The 15,059-nt window shown below is 42.5% G+C and overlaps 1 protein-coding gene across 1 annotated transcript in view; it reads left to right on the top strand.

Moving 5' to 3' along the window:
• Nucleotides 1-12,065, top strand: part of LOC147727733 (uncharacterized) — a 152,426-nt gene extending 140,361 nt beyond the window's left edge. The window contains exon 8 of the mRNA XM_086961731.1: nucleotides 10,237-12,065. Coding sequence (XP_086817857.1) covers nucleotides 10,237-10,907 — 671 coding nt within the window. The 3' untranslated portion in view covers nucleotides 10,908-12,065. The remainder of the gene's footprint in view (nucleotides 1-10,236) is intronic.
• Nucleotides 12,066-15,059: the final 2,994 nt, after the last annotated feature.

Raw genomic sequence — 15,059 nt, 5'->3', positions numbered from 1 at the left:
CCGCCATATGCCGATCCACGGCAAGATCATGACTTTTGAATGTGCAAGTTGAGAGAAAACACAGGTGGTAACAATACCAGTTGTAAATATTTTAATAAATTGTAAGCTTAACGTATTATAACAAATATGAAATCATGACATTTGATACTGTTTTTTAAAAATGAAATAGCACATGTGTTGCACATTCCAAGATGGCGCTCACCAAATCATGAAGGTGTTCTGGCCCTACCTCGCTGTTTACTTCCTGTCTGGCAATACTGTGTAAATATATGCTTCCGCAGTTCACATTCTGTGAACACACTGAAGAAGGGAGTTTCCCGAAACGCGTCTGTGCGAGCGTTGTGATTAAAGAATATTTTTGACGATTACCCCGTGAGTGCCGTGCTTCTTCCCGGCTGGGAGAGGGGACCTTTTGAGATATATATATATATATATATCACAAAGAAGAGACCAGACTTGGGAGGCCACGCACTTGGTAGGACTCTTTACTCCAATGAGGCAACAAAGCTCGAACACTGTAAGGCACAAATGTTTATCTTGCCGGTGAGTTTTTCCTTACGCAGAATGCCGTTCCTCCAGCTAGACAGTTTTCTACCCCGCCCAGGGGCGTGGCTGCAGTTTGCATGCTGGTAGTTGGAGTTCTACTGGTAGTATAGTACTTACATCAAACGGCTGCTTACTCCACAGTAAATTAGTACATTCACCTTGGTAGGTATTTGTTGATTAGTATTAGAGTATTAGCTACCCCAGAGGCTTTCCAAACTAACTCGCAAGCGGTCATTAACCTTTCTGATGTGAACTTGACTCCTAAGGAAACTGCAATACTCTCGTTGGGACTTTCGTATAGTCCGAAGGAAAATTTTGACTATGCGACCACAAAAATCGATGTTTTTAAGTTTGTTCGCAAGCTGAAGTTACGGAAACACTTTGCTTCACGCACTAGCTCTAATGTTGATTCTGGCAATATCAGTGAAGTAACTGCTCCAACCACAAACCTAACTGGCAGTGAAGGAGAATCCACTGTATTGGGAGCAGCTCTAACACAAGAGCTACTGGAACTACATCGAGAGGAATTTGGTCCCACCACAGAGAGTCAAGATGCACTAGGGGGTGAACCATTACCAACATCCTGCGCAACTAATTTCAGGTTAAAATCGAAATTTTGCCCTCTTATGCTTAAAGACAATATTGATATCTTCCACGACCGAGTTGTCACCCAACTTAAGGAACTCCAAATCAGAACTGCAAATCAAACCAAACGATATGACCACAGAGATAAAGAATACCACATTTTAATCAAAAAACTGAGAGCAAACAAGAATCTGGTGATAAGACAATCTGACAAGGGGGGCAACGTGGTCCTTTGGCCACGAAAAATGTACTTAGAGGAAGCCCACAAGCAGCTTAACGATAGACAGTGCTATCGTCGCATTTCCATGCAAGAGGCATCAAATTCCAGGAATGAAATATACCTCAAACTATCGGCTTGGAGAAGCAAGGGCCTCATCACAATGGATGAATATAAGTTTTTGAAAAAAGACCACCCGGTTACCCCGGTGATATATTTCATCCCCAAAGTACATAAGAACATGAAATAACCCCCAGGCAGGCCCATAATATCTGCTTGCAATAGTTTACTGGAGAACATGAGCAGATATATTGACTTTTTCCTACAGGAATTTGTGAGGGGTCTGCCTTCATTCATTTTAGACACCAGTGACCTATTGAGAAAGATCCAAGACTTTGTATGGTGCCCAAATTATGTCCTAGTATCTATGGACGTTACATCGCTGTATACCAGCATATTTCACATAGATGGTTTGAGGGCTGTGCAACATTTTTTGGAGAAAAGAAATCTGTGTTTCCATGATCATTCTAAAATGTTGTGTGATATGATTAACATCTGTCTTGAAAATAACATCTTTCTCTTTGCTAATCAGTTATTCATACTGACCAGGGGGGTAGCAATGGGGGCCTGCTTCTCTCCCAGTTACGCCTGTCTACACATGGGGTACTGGGAGGAGCAGGTCCTGAGGAAGCAATTTGCTACCGTCATGGACACCAAAGTTAAACTTTGGTTAAGATATATAGATGACCTGGTTTTTATATGGGATGGATCTGAATCAGAGGTGACCCTTTTCATTGAGGAATTGAATAGGAACAACTTGAACATACAATTCACTAGCACCCTGAGCAGAGCATCCATTATATTCTTAGATGTGGAATTATATGTTTGTGAGAACAGCTTACATACCAGACTATACCGCAAACCCACAGCTGGAAACACGCTGCTGCATGCTGGAAGCCACCACCCAGCACATCTGATACGTAGCATCCCTTATGGGGAGATGCTGCGTATCAGAAGGATTTGCAGTAGTGAGGATGAATGCCGGCTGGCACAAGCAGCATGTAGGGCCCGATTTGTTGAGCGTGGCTACAAAACAGATACGATAGAGAAAGCTACTAACAGAGCCAATAGGATAGATAGAACTGCACTCCTGGGCTCAGGCAGCGTACCAACTAGTTCTGTCACTGTTAGCACTGATGGAGAGACAAGATTAATTATGGCATACAATATACAACACAAAAGTATCCATAAGATAATCAAAGACAACTGGTCTTTAGTCTCCTGCGATCCTTTGATTGGATCCTCCATCAGCAAATATCCCAGCATAACCTATCGCAAAGCACACTCAATGAAGGATAGTCTGGTATCGAGCAGCCCTGAAGTGGTTTCAGGAACATGGCTCAATGACAGCAAAGGCTTTTTAAGATGCTCAAGCTGTAAAGCGTGTAAACACGGCATCAGTAAGACGGAGGTTTCTACCCCTCTCTCACCCTTTCCAATTAAAATCCAACAAAAAATAAACTGTAAATCAGAATTTGTTGTGTACGTTTTGGAGTGCCCGTGCGGCCTAAGATATGTTGGCAGCACTAGGCCACATGTGCATAAGCGCATACTGCAACATTTGCGAGCAATCACCCATGCAGATGCAGCATATCCAGTGGCCAGGCACTTCGAGAGCAAACATGGGAAGGATGCGTCCTTACTTAGATATTTCGCGATAGATTGTGTTCCTCCCCAAAGGAGAGGCGGTGATAGGGAGTCTCTTTTAAGAAAACTGGAGACTCGCTATATAATCCTGTTAGACACTAAGGCACCGTTTGGCCTCAACACAGGGGAGGACTGCCACACTTATCTCTGAATATATCTAATTAAGTTTTATTAAGCCTGTCATCCATGTTTTCTGCATAATTCCAGCATTTTGATTTGGTGAACCAAACTATCAGTAACTGTTAATTATGAACTGTGAATCATGCATTCTGTTTAAACACACTACATCCCTTTCTCCCTCCATGACCAACAGTTATTTTCACATTTAGTTTTCATTATTTCATCACGCACTAGGTAGCACTTTTGCCATCAGCTTATATTGCACAACTAGCATATTTTGCACATGCACAATGTTTACATCTCTGGCTTTGGTATTCGCCCACTGGGGCAGCATTATACTATAGTGATCTAAGGGTTTTAACATAATATACCCTGATCTAAAGTGTCAATAAATCAAATATAATTTTAGTTATATTTTAATATTTATATAACTATGTATAGGTCCTTTTAACTTTTGTATGAATTTTAAAAGTTTATTACTGCCTAAGCCTTGTAAATTTCTATGTATTAACATTTATATTGAGAGACGAAAATAGTTGTGTATTGTGTACAATTGCATAGTGTTTTATTTTAACATGAATGTATGTTGCTTATTGTGCAATTATGTTAACAATATACGGGCATTCATGCCGTAATTATTTGTTTTGAAAATTAGAAACATTGAGAGTATTTTTTCTGTTTCTAATATCATGTGATGGCACATTGCACTTTAAAAAGGTGATCAGCCCTCGTGACGTTGTCATGTGATCAAGGCTATCTCTAGCCGAAACGCGTCATGGCGGACTGGTGCTGGGCCACATACTAAAATAAAAGATTTGCACCAAACTACGGGTCTTGCTGGTTCCTGTGTCCACTGATTGGCTGATTGGCTGTGTGTTGTTCAAGGAGTGCCACGTACCTCATATATATATATATATATATATATATATATATATATATATTTGATACTGTTTGTTAAAAATGAAATAGTACATGTGTTGCACATTCCAAGATGGCGCTCACCAAATCATGAAGGTGTTCTGGCCCTACCTCGCTGTTTACTTCCTGTCTGGCAATACTGTGTAAAGTTGCCAGGAGATACTTCTAGTTAGGACCATGTTTTTGTAAGAAAATCGTTTCTGACTTGCCTATATCTTTGGCCCCATTTGATGAATCTCCATGAATTTGTTTTAAAAGTCTGCCGGTAATTATCGTTTCACACGGAAAGTTTACTGGTAATCTGTCAAGCAGGGGCTGAGATAAAAGGTGGGTGTCAGAAAAGTGTGTTTCACCTGTTAATTCCCATAGAATCTTGAGACACGACTGGAGCCCAAACAATGGACAAAATTACACCAAATTTGGCAGAAAGCTATCTTTTGGTCCGCTGATTGTGCTTTTAGTTATTTGATTTAAATCTGTTTAGTAGTTTTCTACATATTAAAGGAAATCCAAATCTGTATATCTGATTGCCACAACTTCATAAATAACGGCGTGCTCGTGCATAGATTTGCAGAGCTCTGGTTGGCTGCCAACCCTTCAACCAGAAAGGGTTTTGAAGTGGGAGAGCGTCCGCGCGTCTCCCTCTCCTAGGCCATATATCGCCCTAGGGACCACAACCTCCCTGGGGCCCGCCTGTGAAAAAAAAGGTGGAGGGCTGCGTTACCCTCTCCTGGAGCCATATATTGCCCTGGGGACCACCACCCTCCTCAACACCCGCTCCGTACACAAGCACGCCATCCACCTCTGGGACCTCCTCGACACAATGACACCTGACGTCGCCTTCCTCACGGAAACCTGGATGAACACCTCCTCAGCCCCCGACATCGCGATAGCCATCCCGGACGGCTACAAAATCACCTGGAGGGACCGCATCAACAAAACAGGAGGAGGAATCGTCATCATCTACAAGAACAACATCAACGTCACGACCAACACCGAAGACACCATACCCACCGCCGAACACCTACACTTCCAGATCCACACCGACCCCCAGACCACCCTCAGAGGAACACTCATCTAGAGACCCCCGGGCCTGCGCGCACAATTCAGCGTAACCATCACCGACCTCATCAGCCTGCACGCCCTAGCCTCACCAGACTACATCCTCCTCGGAGACCTGAACTTTCACCTAGAAAACAACAATGACAACGCCACCACCACACTGCTCGACAATCTCGCCAGCCTCAGACTCAAGCAACTAGTGGACTCCCCCACTCACCTCGCCGGCCACACCCTTGACGCCATCTTCTCAGCCAGCAATCTCATCGCTTCCGACCACGCCACAGGACTGCACTGGACCGACCACAGCTGCGTACACTTCACATTCAAGAGGACCACATCTCACCACCACACGCATCGGATCCCCCACAGACGATGGAGCAAAATCACCACGGACTAGCTTACCACATCACTGAGCCAGATCCCACCCGCCGACACCAACACACCCGACGCCAACATCGCAGCACTCAACCCCGCACACTGGATCACCAACTGCGCCGACAACCTCGCCCCACTAAAAAACACCCACAGCAGGACCACCACCAGAAAACCCTCATGGTTCACAGACGCCCTCAAAGCCGCAAAGAAATCCTGCTGCACCCTCGAAAAGACCTGGCGCAAGGAACGGACATCCGAGAACATGACAGCCCTCAAAACCGCCACCCGCGAATACCACCAGCAGATCCGGAACACCAAGCGGAATTTACTCAAGGAACCACTAGACAACAACACCCACAACCGCAAGGAACTCTTCAACATCATCAAAGAATTTTTGAACCCTGACGCCAGCAACAACAACATCACCCCTTCGCAAGAACTCTGCAACTCCCTCACCACGTTCTTCCACCGCAAGATCACAGACATACACGACAGATTCGGACCCCAATCTCCACCCCCGGACACCAGCCCAACGACCCCCACCACCACCATCAACTCCTGGACCCCCATCAGCAGTAAAGACACCATCCACATCATGAACACCATCCACTCCGGCTGCCCCGCAGACCCGTGCCCTCATCACATCTTCAACAAGGCCGACACCACCATCGCACCCCACCTAAGGAACGTCATTAACAGCTCCTTCATGTCAGCCACCTTCCCAGAAAGCTGGAAGCACGCTGAGATCAACGCCCTCCTGAAAAAACCCACCGCACACCCCAGGGACCTCAAGAACCTCCGACCCATCTTGCTTCTCCCCTTACCGGCCAAAGTCATTGAGAAGACCGTCAACATACAACTGACCGCCTTCCTCGCGGACCACAACCTGCTCGACCCCTCCCAGTCTGGAATCCGAGCAAATCACAGCACCGAGACTGCCCTCATCGCAGCCACTGACGACATCAGAACCTTGATGGACAACAGAGAAACAGCCGCCCTCATCCTTCTGGACCTCTCTGCAGCCTTCGACACCGTATGCCACCGCACCCTAGTACACCGCCTCAACAACATGGGCATCCAGGGGAAGGCTCTGGAATGGATCACCTCGTTCCTCACCGGCAGAAACCAGAGAGTCCGCCTCCCCCCTTTGGATCCTCGGCAACCAAAATCATCTGCGGCGTACCCCAAGGATCCTCTCTCAGCCCGACACTCTTCAACATCTACATGAGCCCCCTCGCCCCCATCGCAAGAAAACACAACATCAATATCATCTCCTACGCCGACGACACCCAGCTGATACTCTCCCTAACCAAGGACCCAGCCATCGCCAAATCAAACTTCCAGGAAGGAATGAAGGAGGTAGCTGACTGGATGAAGCACAGCCGCCTCAAACTCAACTCGGACAAGACTGAGGTCCTCATCCTCGGACAATCCCCCTCAGCATGGGACAACTCCTGGTGGCCCTCGGCACTGGGCACCGCACCGACACCCACAGACCACGCACGCAACCTGGGTTTCATCCTGGATTCGTCGCTCACAATGACCAAACAAGCCAACGTCGTCTCTTCCTCATGCTTCAACACCCTGCGAATGCTCCGGAAGATATTCCGATGGATCCCCACCGAAACCAGAAGAACAGTCACCCATGCCCTCGTCACCAGCCGACTGGACTACCGGAATGCCCTCTACGCTGGAACAACCACCAAACTCCAGAACCGTCTCCAGCGAATACAAAACGCCTCCGCACGACTCATCCTTAACATCCCCCGCCACAGCCACATCTCAACCCACCTGAGAGTTCTCCACTGGCTCCTCGTCAGCAAAAGGATCACATTCAGACTGCTCACCCACGCACACAAAGCACTCCACAACCTGGGCCCGGAATACCTCAACAGCCGACTCACGTTCTACACCCCCGCCCGCCAGCTCCGCTCAGCCAACCTCGCTCTCGCCACCATCCAACGGATCCGCAGAACCACCACCGGAGGAAGATCGTTCTCCTACCTGGCAGCAAAGACCTGGAATTCCCTCCCCACCCACCTACGACTGACCCAGGACCACCTCAGCTTCAGGAGGCGCCTCAAGAACTGGCAGCAGCAGCACCCCTCACCCCCAGCGCCTTGAGACCCTAACGGGTGAGTAGCGCGCTTTACAAATTTATGATCGATTGATGGAGCCACTCACTTACCCATAGAGCCACTTAAACAGTGAGTCATACAGCCACTCACACATGCTGACACTCATCCATACAGGCACTTACACACACACACTCACTCACTTAGCCACTGATTTACCCACTCACTCATCCATACAGGAACTCAGGCACCCACACAGATACTCACACACCCAGTCTTACATCAATTAAACCACTCAAACACCTACTTACAAACCCATACACCTACTCACACACCCATACAAACACTCACACACCCTACAACCACTCACACCCCCACAACCCCCACACCCCCACAACCACCCACACCCCCACAACCACCCATATTCCCTGTTACACATCCATACGACCACTCACACACCCATAAAGCCAATGGCACATCCACTTACAAACCTGTACAACTACTCACACACCCACACAACCACTCTTGCACCCATACAACCAATCACACACCCACTTACAAACTCCTACAGCCAATCACAAACAACACACACAGTGATTCAGCCACTCACATAATAGATCTTAAAAGTAGTATCACTGATTAGTAGCACACCTAGTATACAAATTGAACTTTTGTAGAATTTTAAGTTTATATGTTTAACAATCATAAGTTCTTAGAAAAGACTTACACTCACTGGATGATGTTATCAGTGATGGCATTTGAGATGTAATCAGTGATGTCACCGACCATGTCATGAACGATGTAATATGTGAGTTCATAAGCAGTGCATTGTGGGACGGGATTTCTATAGCTGTAGAGTTTGAATTTCACTGGTTTTGTATGAGTGAAATCTGAGCATAATTATACATCCCTGTCATCTTTTTTTTTCAGTGAATTTCTACGGTTTTTTAAATTATATTTCCTAACTATATTGCTCCTGTAATCCTTTGTTTTTTCAGTGAATGTGTATGTGTGTGTATATATAGATAATCATTGCAGTGGAAATAAACGTGGCCAAAAAACACCTTAATTAGAGCAACTGTATTAATAAATGCACATTTACACATATATTGCTGCAGTTTAGAGGTCAACTTTGACTTTTTGCCTCACAGAGTGCCTAAAATAGCTCCCTTAATAGTCACAAGGCCTCTTCAATGTGAGTTTACTACACTGCACAGATGTAATCCTTTTAATGCTTGTTTAGGGTAAACATCTTTTATTAAAACAAGCACGTGTGAAAATATACCATGGCATAAACCATATGTGCAGAGTATAATATGCTATTTATTACAAATGTTGAGGGAGGGGCATTATGACCCACGAGAGGCCCTTTTCACACTGAGCAATGGTAGTAATTACCACATATCACTCTGTACATCTCCATATAAACTATATATGTCTATCGATAGATAGAGCAACCAGTAAAAGTAAATGGGGCACAGTAACACACTGTATTGAGTAACTGTAAATGCTCAAAGAAATGCACCTTTATCCATTTATAACAACAGTGCAGCAAAATTGACGAGAAAAACACAGTTTGCTGCCTCTCAAATCTCATGTTGCAATGTATTTACATGGTAAGACAAATCTTGAATAATCACGAGACACCTTGCATGTGATTTTACCTCCTAGCAAGAAATTATTTACTTGGACCCTCTTTTGAGTGAAATGTGTTTTGTTCAAAGAAATACCCATGAAAAGCCATGGTATAAAGTTTGTAGGCAAATGCACAGAAATATGCTATTTAGTACCATTGTCGAGGGATTAGCTGCTAACAAGATCTCTACAGACTGAGCTGAATTACCCTCAATGTTTTACTTAGAGCTGCTGGAATCTGGATTTTGAAATTATTTAACAGGCGAATAGGATTACTTAAAACACCATGCCACACTCCAAGCCAAACACACTTCTGTTATCTCCTTTTCTGTGTTCTGTGTTTGTTTACTGTCTAGTATGTAAACATCAGCAAACTTAAGATTGAACATTTACATAAGGCATCTTTAACAAAAGGCCATTTTACCATGCTTAATAAATTTAGCTTATTCAAATTAAAACCCTAAGTACAATTATAATTACAAATATGTTCATATTAAAATAAGTACACAACTTTACATTATTATAATTATTTAATCATCCTTGCCTATTCAGTAGAAGCACAAATCTTGCATTGTTGCTACTAACATTGTGAAATTGATAACTACCACGTAATTGGCTCATCTGGCTAGGTCATCTGGCACAACAGATGTTTGCCCATATTAGGCGTTCATGTTCCTAATATTTTGTGCTGCAAAATCACCAAGGTTTCAAAGATTTTAGAAGAGATTTGATATTGCAACCGCTGATTGTTAAACATTGTATTATCTGTGGGATGATCAGCCAGGTCACCCTTGCCACAATCTAAAAGAGAGAATTGCTTGTTGCACAAAGATCTCTGCAATATATGCATTGACATACTGAGCAGTTTTACCAAAGGTGTTGTTTTTCATACAACCCCTGAGCATTATCCTGAGAATAATAATTTGAAAGAAACTGTTGTTTCAAGAGGCATTTTTCATAAATTGAATGTTAATACGTTTTATTTCAACCCAACAGGCCATGAAGTTATGAACAGACAAAGGAAAAGTATTGCATCTGTACAGTTTACTAACAAGAACCAACCCTGCAAAGCTTCATCTGGGAAGACAAACATTCAGGCTCTGCAGAACTACCACAAGGGAAGCAACACTAAAAACCACCCATGGTCAGAAAGTTATGTGCAACTAAAACAAGAAAAAACTGCCCAATATAAGGGTGAATTCAGCAAGTCTGAACATTTCAGGTTACAGCAGCGAAGGCCTAAAATAGGGATATTGCAAAAATATAATGAATGTGAAATTAATATGAGAAATACACGTTTTCTTGGTTTCCTGCCAAACGCACAGCAAAATCAGTCACAATACACATGTCCTGAATGTAATAAAAGCTGCCGGTTGAAAAGAGAGCTTCTTCGACACATGGAAACACATTCACGAGAAAGGATATATGCTTGTCCTGACTGTGATAAAACCTTCTTTCGGAAGACCAATCTTATGACTCATTCTAGAACACATACAGGTGAAAAGCCTTATGCATGTCATATCTGCAACAAAAGATTCAGTCGCAAAGATAATCTGAATGGACATATAAGAATACATACTGGAGAGCGACCATATAAATGCACTGAATGTGGAAGAAGCTTTACTTGGAAAGGAGACCTTAATCAACATCGAAGAAAACATACTTGAGAGGACAGTTTTACATGAAAAGTACATGACCAATCAAAAAATAGTAATATAAAGGTTATCACACTACAAGCAGCACTACGAAACATGAATTGTAACTTGAGGAGCTAGAATAACAGCATGTAGGAGATAGCACTAGAGAAGTTAACAATAAGAGTTCAGATCAGCAAAAGAATGTGAAACATTTGTATCACAGATCTTATCTATTTAAAGATAGAAGTACCAACTGGTTGACAACAACCTCAATGAAGGGCTTTCTTATGAAAATCAAGTCCTATTTCAACACTGAAAAGATGAGAAGAAAAACTTTGTCAATATCAATGTGACCCTATTATCTACATCTTCAGTAGATGAAATACTAAATATTTCAAATGATGTAGCAGTGAACACTCTGTGGACTCATTGCTTATGTACATGCATAGGTGTGTATAAAGATTATGAAAATAAGCTCAGTTGACAACCAGAAGGAAATAATAGAAAATATGCTGTAGCTCAGGATATCAGGCACATAATGCTAACCCCAGAGTCCGTGGATGACACAGAAAGAAGGCATCCTTCCACCATGAAAAAACTGAATTTCAAATTAGTCAGACCATCCGATACCAAAGGGGCAATACTGCAAACGTTTCTACAGTGTGTAGCATCATGTGACAGCCTTAAAACATTGTATATCCTCTTAAAAATGCACAGTGATCAGGTTGAATTACCAAAATGAAGGACAATATGTAGGAATATTTTGGAGAACGATCTGTTGAGACTTAATAGAATGTTACAAAGATGAGACTTAACGGAATGTTGCAAAGATGTAAACTCGCTTCTGAGGTTACCAGGGCAGCAGTCCATATCCGATGGTATAGAAATGGCTGTTGCTAAGGAAATTGGAGGATAATTTCAAAATATCTCTAGTTGACAGGTTTAATAGCCAACTTGTCGCAAATTTCTGGTTAAACCAGTTGAAATGTCTCCATGAAGATATAATAAACGTGAACACGTGTACAAAGTGTCAAAATTCAATTTAACTTGTTTGTTAAATGGAATAACTTCCTCCACCTAGAACTTTTCATACTACCTTCAATCCCCTAATAAACGCTAAATACACATGGTGGGTTGATCTGCTGCTTTCAGATTGAATACATTAATAAATGCAGTCTAGAGGTAAAATGACATTTCATTTTGTGTTCATAATTTAGGCAAAATGTGCAGAGTGCAAGTCAAAGAGCAATTATGCATCATATTGTTTTGCGTACATTTATAAGTAGCACATTTACCACTGCATTAGTACAGCATGACCTGTCATTGACATAGCTGTTAGAGTGCGTTTTGTGGACTATGTTTTGTCGCACTGTTCTGAGATTGGTGCTGAAAGGGGTCTGCTTGTGGAAGCATGGCTTAACATGTTGGTGGAGAAATGGATGTTGTGTGGTCATTGCAAGATTGCAATAAGTGCATTGTTCATTGTGTGTGTAGGTTTTTTTAAGGAACAAGTGGAATTGTATGTCCAAGGACCTTTGCGTAAGTGAAAAAGATAAACAGTACTCTTCTCCTCAACTACAATAGAGCACATGGAAACATCTACATTAGAACTACCAGAGTGCATTCTGCCGCTGAATACAACATTTGCTCTAGAGAAATTGGTCACCCTACAAATGGGACTACAAAGCAGTCTGTGTTGCAAATCATGCAGCAGTGTAGAAACCTGTACATATGCAGGAGCTCATTTGGATACAGTGAATCATTATGACTATATCGGGTATGTGTTACCCACACATAAGGCCGTTTTCCACAAAAAACGGTGGACCTATCTTTGGCGTTCCATGAAAATGCATTTTTCTATTATTTCCTAAGGAAATTGCCACTTGCCATCATACATAGTAGGTGTGCATGTATATGTATAGTATGTGTACATGTACTCCAAGTGGTAGGCAGCCATGTTGTCAAGGCGAACAAACCTTTGGATGTTTATAGTAACAGTCCAGCGCACTCATACAGTATAATAATACATCATGTAGACGTGATTCGAAAGCAAATGGAACCGATCCAATGTTGAAGTCTTTGATTTCTTTAATCGGTCATCAAACAAAAAACACAGCCAGCCGACACGTGTTTCATCAGAGAAACTGTGTTCTCCGACTCTTCAGGGCCCTGTGGCTGAATCCAAAGTCAGTAACATACCAAAGCTGGTGATAATTCCACCCTGGTAGGGTATGATAAGTCTTGACAAAACGTTTGCTTTTCAAGAATAAAAAATGCGAGCCAATCAAAGTTTAAAGTCGTTCCTGACGCCAGTACGGGTAGACAAAGGAAAATTCTCCCAACTGTAACCATTATGTGTAAAAAAGATACTAGACCCCGGATCTGTCCCGGTGATGTACGTGTGCTACCCAAACATAGGGCTGTTTTCCTAAAAAAACGGTGGACCTATCTTTGGCGGACCATGGAAATGCATTTTTCTATTATTTCCTAAGGAAATTGCCACTTGCCATCATACATTGTAAGATAGTAAGTGTGCATGCATGCATGTGTATAGTATGTGTACATGCACCCCAAGTGGTAAGCAGCCATGTTGTAAAGGCGAACAGACCTTTGGATGTTCAAGCTTTCGTCAGCTTGACAACAAATTTCACACTGATAGTCAAACCGTTATTAGCTGGCAGAGCAAGATATTTTATGGTCCATGTATATGGGGTTTTGCGCAGTACGAGTAATGTCTGTATATCCTGGCCCTTCTGCTTCTTCATGGATGTGGAAAAAAAGAACCACATCTGCTTTGAACGTGAATGGTAGGCATTCTGGTATATCGCTTGTATATATGGTTTATGACTTCATGCATGTGCCAGTCCTGGTTTTAAATTTAACTTTATGATACCTATTTAGTTATGGTTAGAATGATTGACTTACAGGAATATATATATATTTTTTGCAAATTAAATGGATAACATTTGACAACAAGCATTGGCAAAGGCAATAGGTCTTGTGTTGGCAACCAGCCTTCTGGCAATTCTTGTTTTATTTTGGTTTTTGCAAAACTTTGTTTGGGTATATTCGGGGCCCTTGTCAAGTAAAATAAAAATCATTTGCTACAGGCAAAAAAAAGTTTGGTAAAAAAAAGAAAACGAGACATTACCATACTACTACCTGGCACTGAAGGTAACTACTTGGTGTGGATGTGTGCTTTGTAAAAAGGGAAGCATGCTGAACCTCATAGTGAAAACCACCAATGGCTGAAGTGGGCCGATGCATTGCTCCTTAATACATGCTGAAGTGTGTGGAGAAAAATTTCAATGACACCGACCACAGACTAATGGACGAAGTTTGCTGAAATCCTAATAAGTAACTATGTTTTGGACATCATTTTAGTATGTTTAAAAGATCTTGGCTAATAAAACATCCTAAAAAATTCAATCAGTCTGGCATTGGCTGCAAGCCTCTTGCCCTTGACAAAGAAAGAAAGAAGGACTGAAGGAAGGCAAGAAAGAAGGAAAGCGAAGGAAAGAGTGAATGTAATACAGAGATGAAATGAAAGAATGCAAGAGAAACAATGAAGGAAAGAGAAAGAAAGAATAAGTGAGGGAGGGAAAGAGAAGAGGGAAAAAGAAAGGAGAAGGAAAGGGAAAAGAAAAAGGAAGGAAAGAAAGAATGAAGCAGAAGGAAAGAGCAGTAGTGAAAGAAGGCAAGAATAAAAGAAGAGAAAGAAGGCAAGCGATCGAAATAAAGAGCAAAAACAATGAGAGCAGGAAAGAAAGAGAAAAGGGAAAGAAAGAAAGAAGGCTGATAGAGAGAAAAAAGGGAGAAGGAATGAAAAAAGGCTAAAGCAAAAAAAGAAAAGAACGCAAAAGTAAAAGAAGGAAAGAAAAAAGAACAAAGAAAAGAATGAAAGAAGGAAGGGCCGAAATTAGGGAAGAAAGAAAGGAGAGAAAGAAAAAAGTAAAAAGAGGATAGCTTTATACAGAACAGTTTCAAATGACACAGCCTGATCTGGTATGCTGTGAAATAGTAGCTCTCAGAAAAGCAAAACAGCAAAAATACAACAGCATTGGCAGGCGATTGGATCTGATAAAGATGGAATGTGCATTAGAAGCGTCCTGCTTGGGCATTTCATATCCTTCCTGTGGAAAAATTAGTGAATTCGTCACGGGGTGAGGTATGCCCGCGTAG

Source organism: Lissotriton vulgaris, chromosome 3_1, assembly GCF_964263255.1.
Source record: "Lissotriton vulgaris chromosome 3_1, aLisVul1.2, whole genome shotgun sequence".
NCBI classification, from domain to species: Eukaryota; Metazoa; Chordata; class Amphibia; order Caudata; family Salamandridae; genus Lissotriton; species Lissotriton vulgaris.
Note: the sequence above shows the minus strand (reverse complement) of the source record. Positions and strands in the feature narration are given on the sequence as shown.